The sequence below is a fragment of the Acartia tonsa genome, chromosome 2 (genome assembly GCF_053477335.1).
Source record: "Acartia tonsa isolate MP-2025a chromosome 2, ASM5347733v1, whole genome shotgun sequence".
NCBI lineage: Eukaryota > Metazoa > Arthropoda > Copepoda > Calanoida > Acartiidae > Acartia > Acartia tonsa.
This window is the reverse complement of record NC_137261.1, coordinates 34,100,026-34,121,718: the sequence shown is the minus strand read 5'-3', so window position 1 is coordinate 34,121,718 and position 21,693 is coordinate 34,100,026. Positions and strand designations below refer to the sequence as shown.

The 21,693-nt window shown below is 30.7% G+C and overlaps 1 protein-coding gene across 2 annotated transcripts in view; it reads right to left on the bottom strand.

The window, feature by feature from the left end:
• Nucleotides 1-336: 336 nt before the first annotated feature.
• The window catches only part of LOC145312442 (uncharacterized), a 41,412-nt gene continuing 20,055 nt past the window's right edge, over nt 337-21,693 (bottom strand). The window contains exons 5-10 of one of the 2 annotated variants that reach the window (XM_080151694.1): nt 12,620-12,684; nt 12,390-12,424; nt 11,051-11,108; nt 9,969-10,021; nt 6,330-6,434; nt 337-456 (exon numbers count right to left, since the gene is read on the bottom strand). In XM_080151694.1, the coding sequence (XP_080007820.1) occupies nt 341-456; nt 6,330-6,434; nt 9,969-10,021; nt 11,051-11,108; nt 12,390-12,424; nt 12,620-12,684 (432 nt within the window). In that variant the 3' untranslated portion in view covers nt 337-340. Of the gene's footprint in view, nt 457-6,329; nt 6,435-9,822; nt 10,022-11,050; nt 11,109-12,389; nt 12,425-12,619; nt 12,685-21,693 lie in introns of those variants that run through there. The other variant, XM_080151695.1, reaches the window with a different exon arrangement.

Genomic DNA, 21,693 nt, shown 5'->3' with positions numbered 1-21,693 from the left:
AGGACAATTTTTTTCCAGAAATAATTCAGCATTTGAAGGATATCAAATTTATAGTGACTGAAAGTCACAACTTCAATGGAATTAAACTGAGGAATCAGACACACAAAAAAATTAAAAATATAATTTAATGTACTTCATTGTGATAGGTATGTGGACAAGAAAAATCAGAGGTCCAGCTTTATTAGAAACTGAGTAAATCTCATTTCCACCAGAGTGTTACGGGCAGACAGACAGTAAATTAGATTGAGCAGATTTGATACTAAAACTGAACATATGAGGTAAACGCAAATACCTTTATTATTTGAGGATCTGCACAAGAGAACATAGACATTACAATTATCTAAACTAATTTATTTATTTTAAATACATAATATAAAAAGATTAAAACAATATGCTTATTAATTTCAATTGCATAACTAAAATTTGTTACTAGCTGTAAAAATTCTTTCTTTCGCTAAAATATCTTCATTATTAGCATGAATTAGAAGGATGAAACCAACTCACGGTTGGTTTTTTATTAAATTAATAAGTTAGGGTACAATGTTTGGCACTTTCGATATAAGTAAATGATAATAAAAAACCCATAGAATGCGATAATAACTTCAGAAAAATCAAAGAAAATAGTTTTCATACTTAATTAACGTTTTTAAGTTTTTCTTCAAAAAGTTTAGATAAGATGCCTTTAAAAGTCGTCTATGATTTTGTCAGGGATAAAAATGTAACTTTAAAATAAGAATTACAACATATTTTTTCAATTAGTACAAAGTAAAATTTTGAACATTTTATTGATCAGTATATTTTTAAAAATGTAAAGTAGAAACCTGAATATTTTATCATGAAAATTGTTTTATGATTTGATTGTCTGCTAGATTACAAGAAAAAAGATACTGACAGTACTTGTTGGTTCTTTAAAAAAAATTAGGTAGATTATTTTCAGAACCCCTCTTTTTGCAACGTTATTTTAATAGAACAGGGCCGTAGTCTTAGTGTACTCAATATCTAGACAGCCAACCATTGTTTTAGAATTGTTAAATTTTTTTAACTTCTGATAAAAACAGAATTAATGGTATTTTGTAAATATTATACCTCCAAGAAATGTCTATACTTCCCAATCATATGTTGTGTGATATTTAAGAGGATTTATTTTGATATAATGTCATTAAAATATTAGTTGAAAAAAGTGCTATTCTAGCTTATACTTTACATTTTAATGTGTATGATAATTCAAATAAAAGATAATGAAGATTTATATTATATTTAATTGTTATAATTATAAAGAAAAAACTGGAAACAGTAAAAAACTGACTTTATTTTATTGACATAGGGAAAATTTTGTCAAATATTTGAATAAAAAAACAATATAAAACAAAATAAATTATTTTTAATATAGTCACAAAAAGGCTTAATGAGTTTAGGAAATATTTCATTCACTAATCATGTCATTTAAACTCTATTACACAGAATACAGTGTAAAAAGATGTTCTCGTTTTAATTTTAAGTAATTTCAAATGCATTTTAATACCTTTTAATGATTTATTTTTTGAAACATCTTTTTATAAAATGTTATTGATTTTTGAAGTTATATGTTAAAATTTTTTTTAAATTTTGTTAACATGTTGTTTTAAATGTAGAAAATTGGTAATTCTAAACATTCAAAAAATGATTTTATTAAATTTTCATCACTTAAATTGCATGTTTGATGAAATTTTCAACTGATAATTCAAGAAAAATTGTTTAAGTTTTATTATATTTTACTTTGAAATGTTAAAAAAATATAATCATTGTCAAAAATGTGGAAGTTATACTTTCCTCAAAAAAAGACCTAAAACATGCCTAAAAAGGATTTTATATAAAAAGTTTTAAAACTCGAGTTATGTAGTGGTTCTAAAAAAGGTTGCGAATTTATGCAATTTTCTTGCAAAAAAAATTTTCTAGGATTTTAAAAATAGCAAAGGGTGTTATTAGACGTACTTACAGATACAATTGCTAAGTCATTTTGGCCAAACACTAAAATAAAGTTTTTACATCTGAGGGTCCAACCGTGAACTATAAGTAGCGAAGAACAAAAAATTATGGATATACAAAGTGAATTATAGAGCAATATCAGAGAAATTATGAAAACATTCATAAGTAGAAAAGGACCAAAAAACATGGACAGAACAAGTAAGTTATAGAGGTGATGTTTATTTGTCATAGCAAGTAGATTATGAGAGATTATGCAAATAAAATAAAATAATATCGGTACCTTGACAAACGTCGGAGTGGACAAACGCAGTAGTCCCAAAGGTCGGAGTTAACAATTTAAAGGTAAAACGCAGTAGTTTCTATGATATTAAACAGTTAACTTTTCAGCAACAATTTTTTAGGTATTTCTACACAGGTTTGGTTAGGTTGAAATAAGAATAAACAAATAAGCCCTCCAAAGGTGTTAGGCATTTAAAAAACTAATAAAATGGTTTAAAATAGGTAAGGTTAAGATATGAATAAGCAAATAAGCCCCTGCAGGTGTTATGCATTTAATGAACCTATAAGATGGTTTAAAATAGGTAAGGTTAGGTTAGGTTAAGATATGAATAAATGAAAAAGATCTCGCAGGGGTTAGCCAAATGATAAACCTTTAAGATGGTTAACAATATGTTTGTTAGGTTAATATAAGAATAGTTTAAAAAGGCCCCCTCAGGGTTTATCCATTTGATTAACTTACAAGATAGTTTACATTTTGTTATGTTAGGTTAAGAAAGGGACAGTAAAATAAGCACTTTGTTGAGTTAGGCATTTAAAAACCTAAAAGATGGTTTACCAACACGGGTAGGCTAAAAATATTCTAGTTTTTGAAAATACCCATTTAAGCGGTTTGCACAGCCTTAAAGTTACATGTCTTGAGATAATGGTAAAAGTAAAAATTTAATTTTATAATGGGTCCTTTTTTAGAAAATCCACGAAATTTTTTTCTCTCCATTTTTGTGTAAAATACTAAAAAATAGGGAAATTGGTTTGAGATATTAAAGAAAACTTTTGTGACATAAAAACACCAGTGAGTTGCTTTCCAGGAAATCACAAATGGTTTGATTTCCACTTAGGATAAAGGAAGAAAAGGGTTGTAATTTTTTTACAAGCCTTGGCATTTTAGCCCTGGAGGGTACCCCGAAGAAGGTGGGAAAAATCAGAAGGAGCCGTTGGAACCACAATGACCAGCACTTATTACCATCTGAAGTTGTAGAAGGCAATTGCAGGCCGGGTTCCGGTCTCAAATTTAATGCATCCAAATTCTGGTCAATATTTCCCCACCCCTTCCCTGGCCAGCCCGGCCGTCCAAAAATGTCTGGGTCAAAATCGGCCGAAAAATGGCCAAAAACAAGGTTTTAAACAATGGCCGGTCACAGCCAAAGAGTCACACTGACAGGCATGGCCAGCACACCCCTGAAATTGTCTGGACAAGTAGATTTTGTGGCTGGTCAAAGCTGCAAGGGTAATAAAAAGTGTGATTTTCTTATATCTGTATGTATGTTATCAAATATAAGGTATAACCAACAAGTGAATTAAATCTTAAATAATATTTGAGGGGCAAATAGAGAGGTCGAAAATTTTATTATAAGTTGCCCCCCCAACGACAGCTGAAAACTACGTATGCACAGGTTAGGTTAGTTTAGGAAAGGGATAATAAGATAAGCTCAACTCTCAATGTTACCAATTTTATAATCATTACCCAATAAAAAAAAACATTTACATTTTAACTTTTTATTAGCGAAGCTACTCTATAATTCACTTTTTCTATGCATCAGTCAGTCCGTCCCTCAGTCCGTCCTTCCGTAACAATGTGGGAAAAACGTGATTTTCTCGGATCCATTCAAGAGAGACAGCCGATATTTTTAGTGAGGATTCCTGTTACATATGCCCATCTAATCTATACATTGTTTTGTCCATCTATCTGTTATTGGGGGTGCTAGATCAATTCATAGATTTTCAAGTTTTCGTGATTTTCTCAACTCCTTTTCAAGATAGAAGGCTGCAATTTTCAGGGATCAATTGATTTTACATATCTTCACCAAGTTGTATTAAGATTTGTCCACTAATTGAGGTGCTAGATCGATTCCTAGATTTTTAGGTTTTTGTGATTTTCTTGATTCCTATTCATGATTGACGTGTGATATTATTAGGGATTGAATATGCTTATATTCTACACATTTCCATCAAGTTTCATCAAAATTTGTCTATCAATTGCAGTGCTAGATCGATTCTTAAAGAAGGTGTATCAACTTTTTTTTTATAGCTAGCCGGTTCTTTTAGTAAGTAGTAAATGTAAAATTTTTCATAGAATTCAGATATGCAATCGGTTGTTTTGTAGACCTCTTATTTTTTAAGTAATTTAAGTTTAAAAAAAAAAAATTAAGTCGATTTTAAGGTACTAAAATGCAACAAAAAAAAAGAAAGAAAATGGCCATTATGAACAAAAATAGTAAGATCTTTAATTTGACACCTTACTTTTTCAATTCTGTCAGGTAATTATTGAAAAAATCGATTTTTTAAACCCACGAGAATAAAAACTTTGAACTTAATTTTATTATTTCACAAATAAAAAAATATAAGTTCATATATACCTTTAGAATCAGAAAAATATTACGAATTCATTGTAAGCAAAATTGAAAAAAAAAGTTTACAATATAGTATATAAACTACAATAAAAGGAATTATATGAAAATATCATATTATATTGTACAGGCAACGTCTTAATTCTTGAATTGACTATAAAAATGGGAAGGGGGTAAAGAGGGGGTAAAGAGGGGGTAAAAAAGGGAAGACGATAGTGTTGCCTGAACAAAAAATACAATTGGCCATTTGTTTAATTTTTTATTTTTTTACTTTTTTTCAATTTTGCTTACAATGGATTAGTAATATTTTTCTGATTCTAAAGGTATATATGAACCCATGTTTTTTTATGTCTGTTTGAGAAAATATTTAGGTCTAAAGTTTTTATTAAACCAAGGTTAAAAAAATAGATTTTTTCAATAATTACTCAACAGAATTTTAAAAGTAAGGTGTCAAATTAAAGATCTTACTATTTTTGTTCTTACTGGCCATTTTCTTCTTTTATTTTGTTGCGTTTTAGTACCTTAAAACTGATTTAATTATTTTTTTAAAAAACTTAAATTACTTAAAAAATAAGAGGTCTACAAAAAAAACCGATTGCATATCTGAATTCTATGAAAAATTTTACATCTACTACTTACTAAAAGAACCGGCTAGCTATAAAAAAAAAGTTGATACACCTTCTTTTTAAATTTTCGTGATTTTCAAGGTTGCGTGATTTTCTTATTTGATCAAGTACTTAATGTTTATTGTATGACACTGCTATAAATTAAATAGCAAATTTTTTCCCGATATCCATTCATATTTTTGAGCTTCGCTACTTATGGATGTTGTCATCCTTGTTTCATATTTATTTAACAACCATGTTACAACAAATATAACACATTATCTATAATACAAAGTAGAACGATGTCTGTCTGTTTGTTTGTAGCGAAGGATTTCGCTGATCGCAGAACCTATTGGGTTCTCATTAACAGGATAGCTTCTCATAGATTCCGGGAACGTTTATAACTATTTTAGGGGTAGATACCACCACCCTCCCAAGAGAAATCGCCCTTAGAAAGAAATACCCCTCCAGTGCCTCCTAAAGACTTACTTGTAAAGTTTATAAAGCAATCTGCTTACAACAAAATCTAGGATCTGATTATAACGAATGCAAAGCCACGAATGAATTGTTATTAAAAATTCAAAGATTTTAGTGAAGTATTTGGAAGATATTTTGTTATATAATTAAAATAACACACACTCCAGCGGTTTACTTAAGCAAGACCGATGAACAGAAGTACAAACCAATGTTTATTGGTACATGGAATCATTATACTTTTAGCTGTCTATCTTAAAATGCAGCCGAGAAAATCACATTTTCCACATAGCGTTACGGATGGACAGACAACATTAATTATAGAGCAGCTTCGCTTAATGAGATGTTAAGGAGTAAATAATTTCCTTGACCTTAAAATTGTATTCAAGCCATTTTTTAGGTTCCAGATACGAAGGACGCCTAAGATATATTTGTTAAGGTGAGAGTAATTTCAATTTTGGGTGAGGTAAAATAGCAATCATAGGATAAACATAACATTTGCAGGTATACACCCGCGGGGTTATGGTCTCAATGGGGTTTGGCATAGGAAAAAATTCTTGCTAGGTTCTTTGAGGGAAAGCATAAAAATAGTAACCTAATATAAAAAGTAAAGAGAAAAACTTTAAGTTGATTAAGTACATTAACAATGAAGAATTTTCCTGAAAAGTTTTAATGTTGGGACAACTCCAATGAAATATTATTTGATCAAGTCTGAGATGAGCTCTACCAGATATGTAGGCTAAATAACAATCAGGGCCTCCACCACCTACAATTATCAAAAAGAACAAGGATAACACCAAATCTCAAAGCCAGCTTTTAACTTGTGCTGAATAGTCTTCAATTATTAGTTTATCCTTAGGGACAGAAGCCGCGTGACTGCGGCTGAAATCAAGTTTGCGACTAAGGGTGACTTATGCTGGTAGCGGATGGTTACTGCAGTAGAGGGTGACTTATAGTTACTCAAAGTCCAACAGGTTTCTATAATCAGCGCGGTTAATTAACCTACTAAAATTTACTTGTCTATTTGTTATACAGACAGGGATAGACTGACCAACCCAAAATGTCGAATAGCTTCTATGTATGCTCATTGGTACAGGGAATCTTCACAAATAAATCAACTGTCTGTATATAAAACAAGGATGACAACATCCATAAAAGCGAAGCTCTGATACGATATGACATACGAACATTAACTTTTGTTGAGTGTCAGAACTGAATATACAAAATATGAAAATATAAGGTTTGACAAAATTATACGTAAATTTGTTGCAAAACTTCTTAAATACGGAATTCTGTTTAAGGACATACTGATATTTTTAATACTTGATTATAGAGATGCTTTGCTCATAATATTGTACCTTATTGTAATAGGAATCAGTAATCAAAAAATCAGATCAATCGGATGTTTTTATCACACAAAAAATTGTTATTAAAAAAAGTAAAAAAATCAACATGTTTAAAATGGTCGTACGAACATTCTGGTAATGATTATAGAGTTGCTACGCTTTCTAAACCGTACCTAACTACTACAGGAATCACCATGCAAAGTTTGAAATCAATAGGACAATTCTAACATGCCTAAATTAACGAATAAAAGCTAACTATCTCGGACGGACGGACGGACGTACGGACCGACCCTAATTATAGAAAAGCTTCGCTTTTAAAAACATCCCCTCTCTCCTACTAAGTTTAAATTATCACCCCGTCCTATTAAGGTTTTTAGTAGCGAAGCTACTCTATAATTCACTTTGTCCGTCCGTCCGTCAGTCAGTCAGTCAGTCAGTCCGTCCGTAACGCTATGGGGGAAATGGGATTTACTCAGCTCCTATAAAAGATAGAATGCTGAAATTTTTTGACAACATTCCCATTATTAAGGAGCACAATTGACTATAAAACATCATTTGCGATCGGACCGATGTTTAGCAGGTTTTAGGCTATTTTTATATTTTTCACATTTTTCTCCATATCTTCAGTGTTTATGGTTCGATTTTCAAAATTTTTTCAGTTACAGATATCAAAATTAAATTTCCTGTCGTTTGAAGAAACAATCATGAAGGCCAGACTGCCTTTTTAGCAGGTTTTAGGCTATTTTTATATTTTTCACATTTTTCTCCATATCTTCAGTGTATGGTCCGATTTTCAAAATTTTTTCAGTTATAGATATCAAAATTAAATTTCCCGTCTTTTAAAGAAGACAACCATGACGGCCAGACTGCCTTTTCAGCATTTTTTAGGCTGTTTTTTTATATTTTTAACATTTTTCTCCATATCTTCAGTGTTTATAGTCCGATTTTCAAAATTTTTTCAGTTGTAGATATCAAAATTAAATTTTCCGTCTTTAAAGGAAATAACGACACCATGGAAACTGTCCCAATTTTGTATAACTTTTGCGGAACATGTTCCAGTTACGTCATATTTTTCTTTCCCGAAAAAGGGAAGGGGGGAATAAAATCTCTTCAAAAGAGATGCGGAAAACCCCCTTTTCTCCCATCTATTTTTTCTTTCCCCCTTCCCTTTTTTTTCTTTCCCCCTTCCCTTTTTCGGGAAAGAAAAATATGACGTAACTGGAACATGTTCCGCAAAAGTTATACAAAATTGGGACAGTTTCCATGGTGTCGAAATAACCATGACGGCCAGACTGCCTTTTTGGCAGGTTTTAGGCTATTTATAAATATATTTAACACTTTTTTCCATATCTTCAGTGTATATGGTCCGATTTTCCAAAGAAGTTGTATCAACTTTTTTTTTTATAGCTAGCCGGTTCTTTTAGTAAGTAGTAGATGTAAAATTTTTCATAGAATTCAAATATGCAATCGGTTTTTTTGTAGACCTCTTATTTTTTAAGTAATTTAAGTTTTAAAAAAAAATAATTAAGTCGGTTTTAAGGTACTAAAACGCAACAAAATAAAAGAAGAAAATGGTCAGTAAGAACAAAAATAGTAAGATCTTTAATTTGACACCTTACTTTTAAAATTCTGTTGAGTAATTATTGAAAAAATCTATTTTTTTAACCTCGGTATAATAAAAACTTTAGACCTAAATATTTTCTCAAACAGACATAAAAAACATGGGTTCATATATACCATTAGAATCAGAAAAATATTACGAATCCATTGTAAGCAAAATTGAAAAAAATTAAAAAATTAAAAAATTACAGAAATGGCCAATTATTTTTTTTGTTCAGACAACACTATTGTCTTCCCTTTTTTACCCCCTCTTTACCCCCTCTTTACCCCCTTCCCATTTTTATACTCAATTGAAGAATTAAGACGTTGCCTGTACAACATAATATGATATTTTCATATAATTCCTTTTATTGTAGTTTATATACTATATTGTAAACTTTTTTTTTCAATTTTGCTTACAATGGATTCGTAATATTTTTCTGATTCTAATGGTATATATGAACCCATATTTTTTTATTTGTGAAATAATAAAATTAAGTTCAAAGTTTTTATTCTCGTGGGTTTAAAAAAATCGATTTTTTCAATAATTACCTGACAGAATTGAAAAAGTAAGGTGTCAAATTAAAGATCTTACTATTTTTGTTCATAATGACCATTTTCTTTCTTTTTTTTGTTGCATTTTAGTACCTTAAAATCGACTTAATTTTTTTTTTTTTTAAACTTAAATTACTTAAAAAATAAGAGGTCTACAAAAAAACCGATTGCATATCTGAATTCTATGAAAAATTTTACATCTACTACTTACTAAAAGAACCGGCTAGCTATAAAAAAAATAGTTGATACACCTTCTTTTTGAAGTTTTTAAGGATTTAAAAATTAAATTTTTTGTTGTTTTAAGAAAACAACCATGGCGGCCAGACTGCCTTTTATCAGGTTTTTGGCTATTTTTATACGTTTTACATATTTCCCAAGATCTTTGTTTATTTTGATCCAATTTTCAAACTTTTATGGGATATCAGTATCAAAATAATTTTTCCCATTGTTATGAGCATCTTTAATATAATTTACTTTGACCATCGTCATCATACAAAATAAAACAAGGTTTCATATTTATTTTATCCAATAAATCTATTCTTGATTTTAGTAAAAACCTTTTAAATCTACCTGTACGTATTCCCATCTACGATTTTTTGTGCTTCGCTACTTATGGATGTTGTCATCCTTGTTTAACCAACCTTCCACCCCCCAAAACAAAACAAAATATATTTCAATAATAGTAACAAAATAATGAAATTTAATAGGTAACAATCAAGTAGAAATCATATTATTATTTAGGTAGGGGTTAATGTTTAACTTTTTGAAGGGCAAAATAGTTGTTATTGATTAAGACTTACTTGTTTCAAAACTATTTCCACCTTCTCCTCCAAAAGGACCTAGTACTCGGTCACTAAAATAAATATTGTAAAAAAAGTAATGACGATTAGCAGCTTAAATTATATTTTTCTAAAACCTCAATTTTGTTAATTGTTCGTCCAACTTTTAAAAAAGCGAAGAGAAAGGGTCAGTCCTTTAGTTTGTTTATGTGTTATGTTTCACTTTTATGGATGTTACCATCTTTGCCAAGGTATTTACATAGATGTACTGGAACTGTATTGCCTCTTTATTACCTACTAGCGGCTTCGCTCCTAGCCTCCGGGGGCTGTGCCCCAAGAGGTTTGATCAACCCATTTTTTGGTATTTTAGATTTAAAAGAAATTTTTTTTTTAAATTTTCTTTGGGGGGAGATTTTTTTTGTGGGAGGGGGGGAGTGTTAGTCGACCCTACTATTTTAATTTTAGTTTTTAAAAGAATTTTTTTTTGGGGGGGGGTATTTTTATTTTTTGGGGGGTTGGGGGTGTCCCAACCCCCCAAAAAATAGTTATAAACTTCCCGGGACCTATGAGAAGCTACCCTGTAAAGGATAACCCGATCGGTTCAGCGGTTAGCGAGATCCTTCGCTACAAACAGACAGACAGATATCGTTCTACTTTTTATTATAGATTGTTGGACTCGGTCTATTAGAACGTCCGTAAATGAGATATCGTAAATCTAGACATGTTAGGATTATCCTATCGATTTCAAACTTGGCATGTATATTCCTGAACAGTTAGCTAACCAACGTAAAAGAGGGGTGTAATCTAGGCATGAATCAATTTTAATGCAAGATATACAAAAGAAAATAAGGAAAGACAATTGAATACTGAAACATGTCTCTTGGTTAGGGTAAAATTTAATATATTTCCTGACTATACATATAAGATACTCTTGTTTTAGTGATTCATTAGACAGACATACGGATGACAGAAGGTAAGATAGACGTCGAAGCTTTTTTGACATAAGAGGATACTTTAATTTACAAAAAAAAATGATTAAGAGCAACAATGCTAATGCGAACTGGCTGTCAAATTAATCATGTAATATATACAAGTTTAAATACTTTTTAGTGTAAAATGTTAGTTGATCAACTCCAGCTCCAGGTCCCTGACCAGCTCGACCTTAATATTTTTATAATTATATAATCAAATCTAGCTATAAAACCCAGCCTATCTCAGCCTAAATATTATATGATAAACACAAGCATTAGAAACTTGACTAGTTCAACCTAAATATTATCCATCAACACTAACAATAGAACCTTGACCAGCTAAACCTAAATATTATAAAATCAACACTAGCATTAGAACCTTGACCAGCTAAACCTAAATATTTAAAGGAACCCTGCAAGAAATACACCGCTTCAATAACAAAAAAGTTACAGACATTTCAAAATGTTTTTCTAGTAGAAAGAAAATTTTTAAAGATTTTCATTGCTCATGATAGAAATTTCAATATTAAATTACGTCGTCCAGAAGCAAAATTAAAAGCTTATTTTTGTCAGAAACTTAGGATGCCAGTAACTGATATCATTTTTACAATAAAAACACCTCTATTCATATTCAAAATCTCTTTTAAAAATTCGGTTTAAATTACATTTGTGAGTATAAAATCATAGCAGTAAAAAATTAAACTAATGTAAGTAATACAGATGATCAGCTGTGATTGGCTGTTCAGCGGACTTAGCGCAGACTCAGCCTTCTTATTGGCTAGAAATCCTAAAGGCTGGCATTCTCACACTACAGCACTCTCAGTACAACGCAAATTAAACTGAATTTTTTTGGATGATTTTAACTATAAAGAAGGGTGTTTTTATTGTAAAAATGTAATCAGTTTGTACCAAAAATAAGAAAATTCTATTATTAGCAATGAAAAACTTTCAAAATTTTCATTGTACTAAAAATATCATTTTGAAATGACTATAACTTTTTTGTTATTGAATCTGGAGGCTTGGGTATTGGGTCTACTCATGGCACACAGTATTTTACTGTAATTCTGATATTGAGGATGTTTAAACCCAATATCAGGTAGCAAAAGCTTATTGTAAAGTAAACCAAATTTTAACTATTATTTCTTTAATTGATACCATTAACTTTATAATTTTTACATCAAGCCTATATTCTTGTGATTATTTTTAGTGGCTTTCTTGGTTTTTATATTTTTTTTATTAAGGGGCTTCTTAATAGGTCAAATATCTCAAAAACTACAAATCCTCTATTTAATCTTGTTTGAAATATCGAATCTATACAACAAATAAGTACAAAAAAACTTATAATATTAACTATTCTATGCTTTTAAGAGAAAATTAATTTTCCAAAATTAAGATGTACGTGGTTCTTTAGGGAATAATGACTTGTAGGACTCATATAAAGCTCACGGGCTTGACAATATCAATGTATTACCTAAAATTTTGATTATTCTGTCTCCCTCATACAACCTAGAATTTTACTTTTGTTTGAGATTATTCTTAAATGATTCAATACTATGGAGTGAGCGTGAATGATTCTATAATACTATTGTATAATAATGGTATGTATCTATATTAATTTATATAGTATAAAAAAGTCTACAAAATATAATTTAATAATGTTCGTTATTTTGATTTTAAAACAAGTTTTTCAATTCATGTTACCTCAATCTATGAAGACGACCTCCATGTCCACCATGAAACATATTATCTTGAGAACCATACATTAACTAAAATACATAATCTTATTGATTATACTTTTAATGGGTTGTAGATAAAGTATATCTGACATGAAAAATATATCTTCTAACCGGTTTATGATAATAACAATAATAAAAGGAAAATCTCATTATTCGCTCTTTTTTTAAGTGCAACTACAAATCCTAGCGATTTTAAAAGACTAAAAATGATAAAAAGATTTTAGAATAAAATAAGCATAATATTTGAATTGTAAACCTATATATATAATTACATCCAAGAAAAGCCACAAGGCAAATAAATTAAAGAGTAACTGCACTGTTGATCAACAATTTTTTGGCTGGAAATCCATAGTTTGAAAATTATAGGACAATTCTAACATGCTTAAATTAATCAATTTATCGCATCATATTATAGACAGCTTTCCACGGTTATTTAGAATGAAAACATATACAAATAAAACCAGTTTTGTGGGCCCTGAGGTGCCTAAGGCCCATGGTAAAAAAATTAGCATTAATTTTATGATTTTTATTTTAATAATTGTGGAAATCTGATTGTTATACCAAGCTAAACATTATTTTTCAGTATTGCATAGAGCCGGTTCTAATCCAGCGGATATAAATCGGTTTGGAAGCCATACTGGAATAGGTATTTATCACATTGTATTATAGACAGCTTTTCGCGGTAATTTAGAATGAAAAAATATACAAATAAAACCAGTTTTGTGGGCCCTGAGGTGCCTAAGGCCCATGCTAAAAAATTTAACATTAATTTTATGATTTTTATTTTAATAATTGTTGAAATTTTCTGTAATACCAAGCTAAACATTATTTTTCAGTATTGCATAGAGCCGGTTCTAATCCAGCGGATATAAATCTGTTTGGAAGCCATACTGGAATAGGTATTTATAGGTATTATAGACAGCTTTCCGCAGTTATTTAGAATAAAAAAAATATACAAATAAAACCAGTTTTGTTTGCCCTGAGGTGCCTAAGACCCATGCTAAAAAATTAAACATTATTTTATGATTTCTATTTTAATAATTGGAAATTTGACTGTAAAACGAAGCTAAACATGATTTTTCAGTATTGCTTAGAGCCAGTTCTAATCCATCTGATATAAATCGGTTTGAAGCTATACTGGAATATATATTTATCGTATTGTATTATAGACAGCTTTCCACAGTTATTTATAATGAAAAAATATACAAATAAAACCAGTTTTGTAGGCCCTGATGTGCCTAAGGCCCGTGGTAAAAAAATTAACATTAATTTTATGATTTTTATTTTAATAATCGTGGAAATTTGACTGTAATACGAAGCTAAAAATGATTTTTCAGTATTGCTTAGAGCCAGTTCTAATCCATCGGATATAAATCAGTTTGAAGCCATACTGGAATAGTTATTTATTGCATTGTATTATAGACAGCTGTCTGCGGATATTAAAATGGAAAATTATAAGATTAAAACCAGTTTTGTAATAAAGGCCTGTGATAAAAAAAAACTGACAATATTATTTATGATTTTTATTTTAGTAATCGTGGAAAAATGTGGAAATTTGAGCCAGTTCTAATCCATCTGATATAAATCGGTTTGAAGCTATACTGGAATATATATTTATCGTATTGTATTATAGACAGCTTTCCACAGTTATTTATAATGAAAAAATATACAAATAAAACCAGTTTTGTAGGCCCTGATGTGCCTAAGGCCCGTGGTAAAAAAATTAACATTAATTTTATGATTTTTATTTTAATAATCGTGGAAATTTGACTTTAATATGAAGCTAAACATGATTTTTCAGTATGGCTTAGAACCGGTTCTTATCCAGCGGAAATAAATTGGTTTGGAAGTCATACTGAAATAGTTATTTATTGCATTGTATTATAGACAGCTGTCCACGGATATTAAAATGGAAAATTATACAATTAAAACCAGTTTTGTGGGCTCCAAATGGCCGAAGGCCTGTGCTAAAAAAACTGACATTATTCTTTAGGATTTTTATTTTAGTAATTGTGGGAAAATGTCTGTAATACAATGCTATACATGACTTTTTCAATATGGCTTAGAACAGTTTCTTATCCAGCGGATATAAATCGGTTTGGAAGCCTTACTGGAATAGTTATTTATCACATCGTATTATAGACAGCTGTCCGCAGATATTAAAATAGAAATACAAGAGTTAAAAACTTAAAAACGAAGTGAAAAACGTTATTCTATAGCCATTAAATTACTAACTAACTAACAATATTTGTTAAAAAGTATTGTTAAATTGGATGGTTTGTAACGTAAAAACAATGTAAAAAATTTATTAAAATAACGGTTATTCTATAGCCATTATATTGCTAACAATATTTGTTAAAAAGTATTGTTAAATTGGACGGTTTTAACGTAAACATGATGTAAAAAACTATTTAAAAAAACCGTTATACTATAGTTATTAAATTACTAAAAATATTTTTATAAAAAGTATCGTTAAATTGGATGGTTTTAACGTAAAGACCATGTAGAAAAGGATTAAAAGACGTTATTCTATAGCCATTAAATTACTAATAATATTTGTTGAAAAGTATTGTTAAATTGGACAATTTTTAACATAACAAGGATGACAACATCCATAAAAGCGAAGCTCTGAAACGATAAGACAAACGGACATTAACACTTGTATAGTGTCAGAACTGAATAAGCATAATATATATGTATAAGAGTCAAAGCAAAATTGTAAGTTAATTTGTTGAAAAACTGCTTGATTCAGGATAATGTTTATGGACATACTTACATTTTTAGGACTTGATTATAGAGTTGCTTCGCTTATTACATTATGCTTTGTTGTCCCAGGAATCAATATACCAAAAATCAGATTAATCGGATGATTAGATCACAAAAAAATTGTTGTTAAAAAAGTTAAAAAATCAACATGTTTAAAATGGACGTACGGACATTTTGGTGATGATTATAGAGTTGCTACGCTTTCTAAATCGTACCTAACTATTAAAGGAATCACCATGCAAAATTTGAAATCGATAGGACAATTCTAACATGCCTAAATTAACAAAAAAAGCTATCCGTTACAGACGGACGGACGTACGGACGGACCGACCCTAATTATAGAAAAGCTTCGCTTTTAAAAACAACGTGAAAACGATTCTAAAGCCATTAAATTACTTACAATATTTGTGCCAAATTGTCTGTAATATGATGCATTTCAGTATGGCAGAGAACCAATTATAATCTAGCGGATATAGCCATATAGGTTTATAAAACTTTGGGTACCAAATGTAATTTACAGTCCAATGTTTACTAAAGGTTATGAAACTTTGGGTACCGAGTGTAATTTACAGTCCAATGTTTACAAATGGTTATAAAACTTTGGGTACCAAATGTAATTTACAAACCAATTTTTACTAATGGTTATAAAAGTTTGGGTACCAATTAGAACATGTTGTATAGTTAGGTTGCTAATATGGACCTCATTTATTGGTAAGGGGTAAGGGGTTGGGGGCAGACCCACATGGCAGGATTTATGCTAGCTTTCATTTACTAGGTTTAAATTTCGGATCAATTACTTTTTTCCTGTAACAAAATTTACATTAACTTTTGTGCAAAAAAACCCACTAAAATTAAAGAAAGGAGTCTGAATTTTTTTGTGTAGATTCCTTAGGCAAATAAGAATCGCAGTTCTATTATGCTTTGTGCCCGATTTTTACGTTTAAACCCCTATAGTTATGTAATCTTTGTCCGTAGGTTTTTCGTTTAAATTTCGGATCAATTATTTTTTTCCTTTCACAAAATTAACGTTAACTTTTTGTGCAAAAAAATAAAATAAAATAAAGATAGGAGTCTGAAATTTTTTGTGTAGATTCTTTAGACAAATGACAATCGCAGTTTTTTCATGCTTCATGATCGATTTTTACGTTTAAATCTCTTTAATTATGCAATCTTTGTCCGTAGGTACTACATTTAAAAAAGTCTTTTTTTATACTATTAAATAAAAAATGTTGATTGTCTTTGAGTGTCGTTAACTCGTTGGCCTTTCAATGTAGATCGATGAAATTTTAAACATAGCTAGTTAAAGTAGTTGGTAGTCTCTGTATGAAATTTCATTAATATCACATGAATACAAAAAAACTTATTACAATCGTAAAAAACGACACTAAAAACCATAAACCCCAAATGAAAATAAAAAAAAACATTTTTAAAATAAATTATTTAAGACTGTTCCTGTTATCGTCAGCTAAGGGGTTAATACGAGCCCACTTATTGAAACCATTTTTAAGATTTTTCATGAAAGTGAAAGTGTTCCCCATTTTCAGGCCATAAAGGGGGAGAGGGAAATGGCCACAAACCGGTTTCAACATATCCAACACAATACAGAATTAATCTATACTCAAAGGTTGAGTATAAAGAAATTACAAATTGTTTTGGAAATGTTGAAACCGGTTTGTGGCCATTTCCCTCTCCCCCTTTATGGCCTGAAAATGGGGAACACTTTCGCTTTCATGAAAAATCTTAAAAATGGTTTCAATAAGTGGGCTCGTATTAACCCCTTAGCTGACGATAACAGGAACAGTCTTAAATAATTTATTTTAAAAATGTTTTTTTAATTTTTATTAAGGGTTTATGGTTTCTAGTCTCGTTTTTTACGATTGTAATAACTTTTTTTGTATTCAATGGCCATTAATTAACTCACTTCAGGAGTGGTTTTATGAAGAACTTTATAAAAGCAAAGTTGTTCAAAATTTTAAATAAATATTTTGTAAAGATGACGTTTTTAGTTGATTAGTAAGACTAAAAGTGAAAAGGAAATGTGTTTTAATGACCAATGTTTCAGGTGCTCAGTCCCTTTAGGAGGCCAACAATTACTGTCAGTAAGGGGGGGGGGGGTTAGTTCTGAAACTATTGCGTAAACAGGGTGCATAGGCTTTGTCTTAGGAGTGAGAGGATATATTATTTGGGAAATAAGATTACTTTTGGGATTAATTTTTCTTATATTTAAATTTTTTTATAGGTCTCCAGGTTCAGGTGCTGCAGACTGGAAGGTGGTTTCTGGATAGGTAAAAATAGAAGAAAAAAATTGTTTGAAGAGTTAGAGACCAACTTATTAAACCAAATGTGCATTTTCTGGGATGTTAATAGTATATTTGAAGAAAACTTTAAAATCTGCCTCCAGGTTCAGGTCCTGCAGGCATCCAGGTGGATTCTGGACAGATAAAAACTACAAAATTTTACCTATGAAGTTAGAACAAAACTTGTTTAACAAAAGTTGCTACTTTATGGATAGTATTAACTCATTTGAAGAAAAATTTTTCATCGGGCTCCAGGTTTAGGTTCTGCAGGCTTCTAAGTGAATTCTGGACAGGTAAAAACTTTTTTATTTTTTTATTTTGATGTTAGAAAAAAAACTTTAAAACAAAAGTTGCTACCTTTTTCTTCGGGCTTCAGGTTCAGGTATTGCACGCCTCCATTTGGATCCTGGACAGTAGAAAATGTTTTAAGTAGTAACTTTTTTTTATAAGGTTTGTTTTAACTTTAAAAGTTAAGATTTTCAGTTTTTTTTGTCCAGGATCCACCTGGAGGCCTGCAGTACCTGAACCTGGAGCCCAATTAATAACTTTTCTTCAAAGTAATAACTTTTGGTTTATAAGGTTTGTTTTAACTCGACAAGTAAAGATTTTCAGTTTTTATTTGTCCAGGATCCAACTGGAGGCCTGCAGTACCTGAACCTGTAGCTCAATTAATAATTTTTCTTCAAATTAGTTAAAAATATCTACAAGGTAGCTACTTTTTTTATAAGGTTTGTTCTAACTTTAAAAGTAAAAAATTTCAGTTTTACCTGTCCATAATTCACTTGGAGGCCTGCATTACCATAAGCTGGATCCCAATTTCAATGTTTTCTTAAAATTAGTTCATACCATCCATAAAATAGCATCTTTTGTTGTTTTTACCTGTCCAGAATCAACCTGGATGCCTGCAGGAACTGAACTGGAGGCTGATTTTTAATTTTTCTTAAATATACTAATAACATCCCAAAAGATGGATATTTGGTTTAATTAGTTGATCTCTAACTCTTTGAACAAATTTTTTTTCATTTTTACCTGTCCAGAAACCACCTTTCAACCTGCAGCACCAGAACCTGGAGACCTATCAAATGTTTTTTTTATAACAGTAAAATACATCCCAAAAGTAAACTTTTTTCCCAAAAATCCTATCCTCTCACTCCCAAGACAAAGCCTATGCACCCTGTTTACGCAAAAGTGTCAGAACTTACCCCCCTCCCCTAGTTTTCCTTAAACCTTACAGATTGGGGGGGGGGGGGGGTGCTAAATCAGCCCCCACTCTCTCTATTTTTTTAATGTCATTTTTTTGTAAGATAGAGAGCTCTCACTTCATGACTTTTTAAGTTTAGTAATTATACGTTGGCAAGAGTTGAGTTTATGATTATATCTGGTCTGTGTCGGTCGTGGAGTCTGGTCAAAGTTGATTTGATGGCACCAAAATTAGAAAAACTCTAAACAAATCTTAATTTCTACATTGTGAATTTTGTGTACAAGGTAGACCGTGAATTCTTAGATATCAATGAACATCTCAGAAAAGTGGTGTTATGACCGTTTGACCGCTCCCCGACCGATTTTATGACCGATTTTTTGTCCAGCAATTACGATAAACATATATCATGAATATCATGGCTTCTATTACAGCTATAGACCTTATATTTGTGTGGTAAATCCTTGAGCAATATAAACTTTCGTAAATAGTAAGGTCACCGTTTGACCACTCCTTGACCGATTTTCTATTTTCTACCTGTAATTTTGCCGTTTTTAAGCTGCCAGCCGCCGAATTTAAAACAGCTCTAGACCAGCCAAATTTTTTATGTATTCTTTTATTGTGATTAGAAAAAAATAAAAATATTAATCGGCGCCACCAACAGCCGTTTTACCAGGGTAACCGCCGAAAATGGCCGTTTCCGTTATTTCGCATTTTATCGGCAATGGTCAGAAAAAGTTATTTTATGTTATGAAAAATAAAAGTTCCACCTTAAATTAGGTAATCCTAGCTTAAACATTTGCCGCTTTACAGCTGTTTTAATATTTATTGGCTGGCCGCTAAAAAGAGTCTAAAGAGTGGTCTGACTGCTATGACTAGAAAAAGTAATTTTCTTTAAAAATGCACATGAACTACAAAAAATTTGTTATGTCTCTATCGGTAACAAGAGCCAAGATAGAGGAGTGGGGGCTAAATTAGCCCCCCTCCCCATGATCTATATAGGTGCGAATTGGGGCCCGATCTGTAAAGGTTAATCAATTAGAAACAAGGATGACAACATCCATAAAAGCGAAGCACTGAAACGGTAGGACAAACGGACATTAATACTTGTATAGTGTCTGAACTGAATAATCAGAATATAAAAGTATAAGATTCGAAGCAAAATTGTAAGTAAATTTGTTGAAAAACTGCTTGATACAGGATAATGTTTATGGACATACTTACATCTTTAGGGCTTGATTGTAGAGTTGCTTCGCTTAAAATATTGTTCTTTGTTGTCCCAGGAATCAATATACCAAATATCAGATCAAACGGATAATTAGATCATATAAAAATTCGTTGTTAAAAAAGTAGAAAAATCAACATGTTTAAAATGGACGTACGGACATTCTGGTAATGATTATAGAGTTGCTACGTTCTAAATCGTACCTAACTATTACAGGAATTACCATGCAAAATTTGAAATCGATAGGACAATTCTAACATGCTTAAATTAACGAATAAAAGCTATTTAAAAAAGTAAAAAAATCAACATGTTTAAAATGGACGTACGGACATTTGGGTAATGATTATAGAGTTGCTACGCTTTCTAAATCGTACCTAACTACTACAGAAATCACCATGCAAAGTTTGAAATCGATAGGACAATTCTAACATGCTTAAGTTAACGAATAAAAGCTAACTATCTCGGACGGACGGACGGACGGACGGACCGACCCTAATTATAGAAAAGCTTCGCTTTTAAAAATCTCACCAGTGAAATTAGAAAAGAAATGAAATCTAATTATCCAATATGGAGACTATAAATTAGAAACTTTGGTAAAATCTTAAAGTTTTGAAAAAAATAACATTTTAAAAAGAAAAACTTATATGGATAATCAAAAGAGGTCTGATTTTCCTATCGTTTTGTTATGATGAGTTACCTATTTAATAAAGCAAAATTTAGCCTAAATGAGTATTTAAATCATAAGGTATAAAATAATCGATTGGTAGCTCATCATCAATTGTCAGTTTGGCCAGTATCAAACATCAGCTACTAGTCTACACAACAATATAAAAGTGAGCCGCTATTTACATAGAATACACACTTTATAAGAATTACTGTATAACAGTTTACTGATATATCTTTACGAATTTTTTATCAAATCTTCTCAATAATGTTAAATATCAAATTATAGCTCTTACTATCAGTGGCGTGCGAACCAGAGGGGGCACTTGGGGCAATCGCCCCCCCCCCCCCTAGCGTCCAAAAGCCAACCAATCAAATTCAATTAAGTCCCTAAAGTTGTTGAGCCAACGAATAAGAAAACTATAAGAAAAACGAATATGAAACTTTGGGGACTAATAAAATAAGTAGCCCAATGTTCATCCATCCCTGCATATTTGAAAAAGAATTTGCACTTTGCAGCATTTAAAATGATTACTACTTTTCTTTACATGGTTATTTTGTTGGTATTTCTATAAAAACATTTGTAAACATCAAATATTCAAACAAAAAGTTATTTTATGTGAAAAAAATTTGCGCGCTTCGCACGCCAATTTAAGAGTACATTTCAAACTGCTTTGACAATTATCTAAGTCTTTTTCCTCAAAACTGTATGTCTGTTTAATTGTATAACAATATATAAGTTATCAAATGATGTTCAGGATAAGTATATCATTTTTTGTGTATATTCCCCTAACTAAATGCCATGTTTTTTCGCGCACCAATCTAGCATATCCCTGCAAGTTGCAATCACCACTTTATAAAAAAGTGCCAGATGGAGATGGTGATATAAC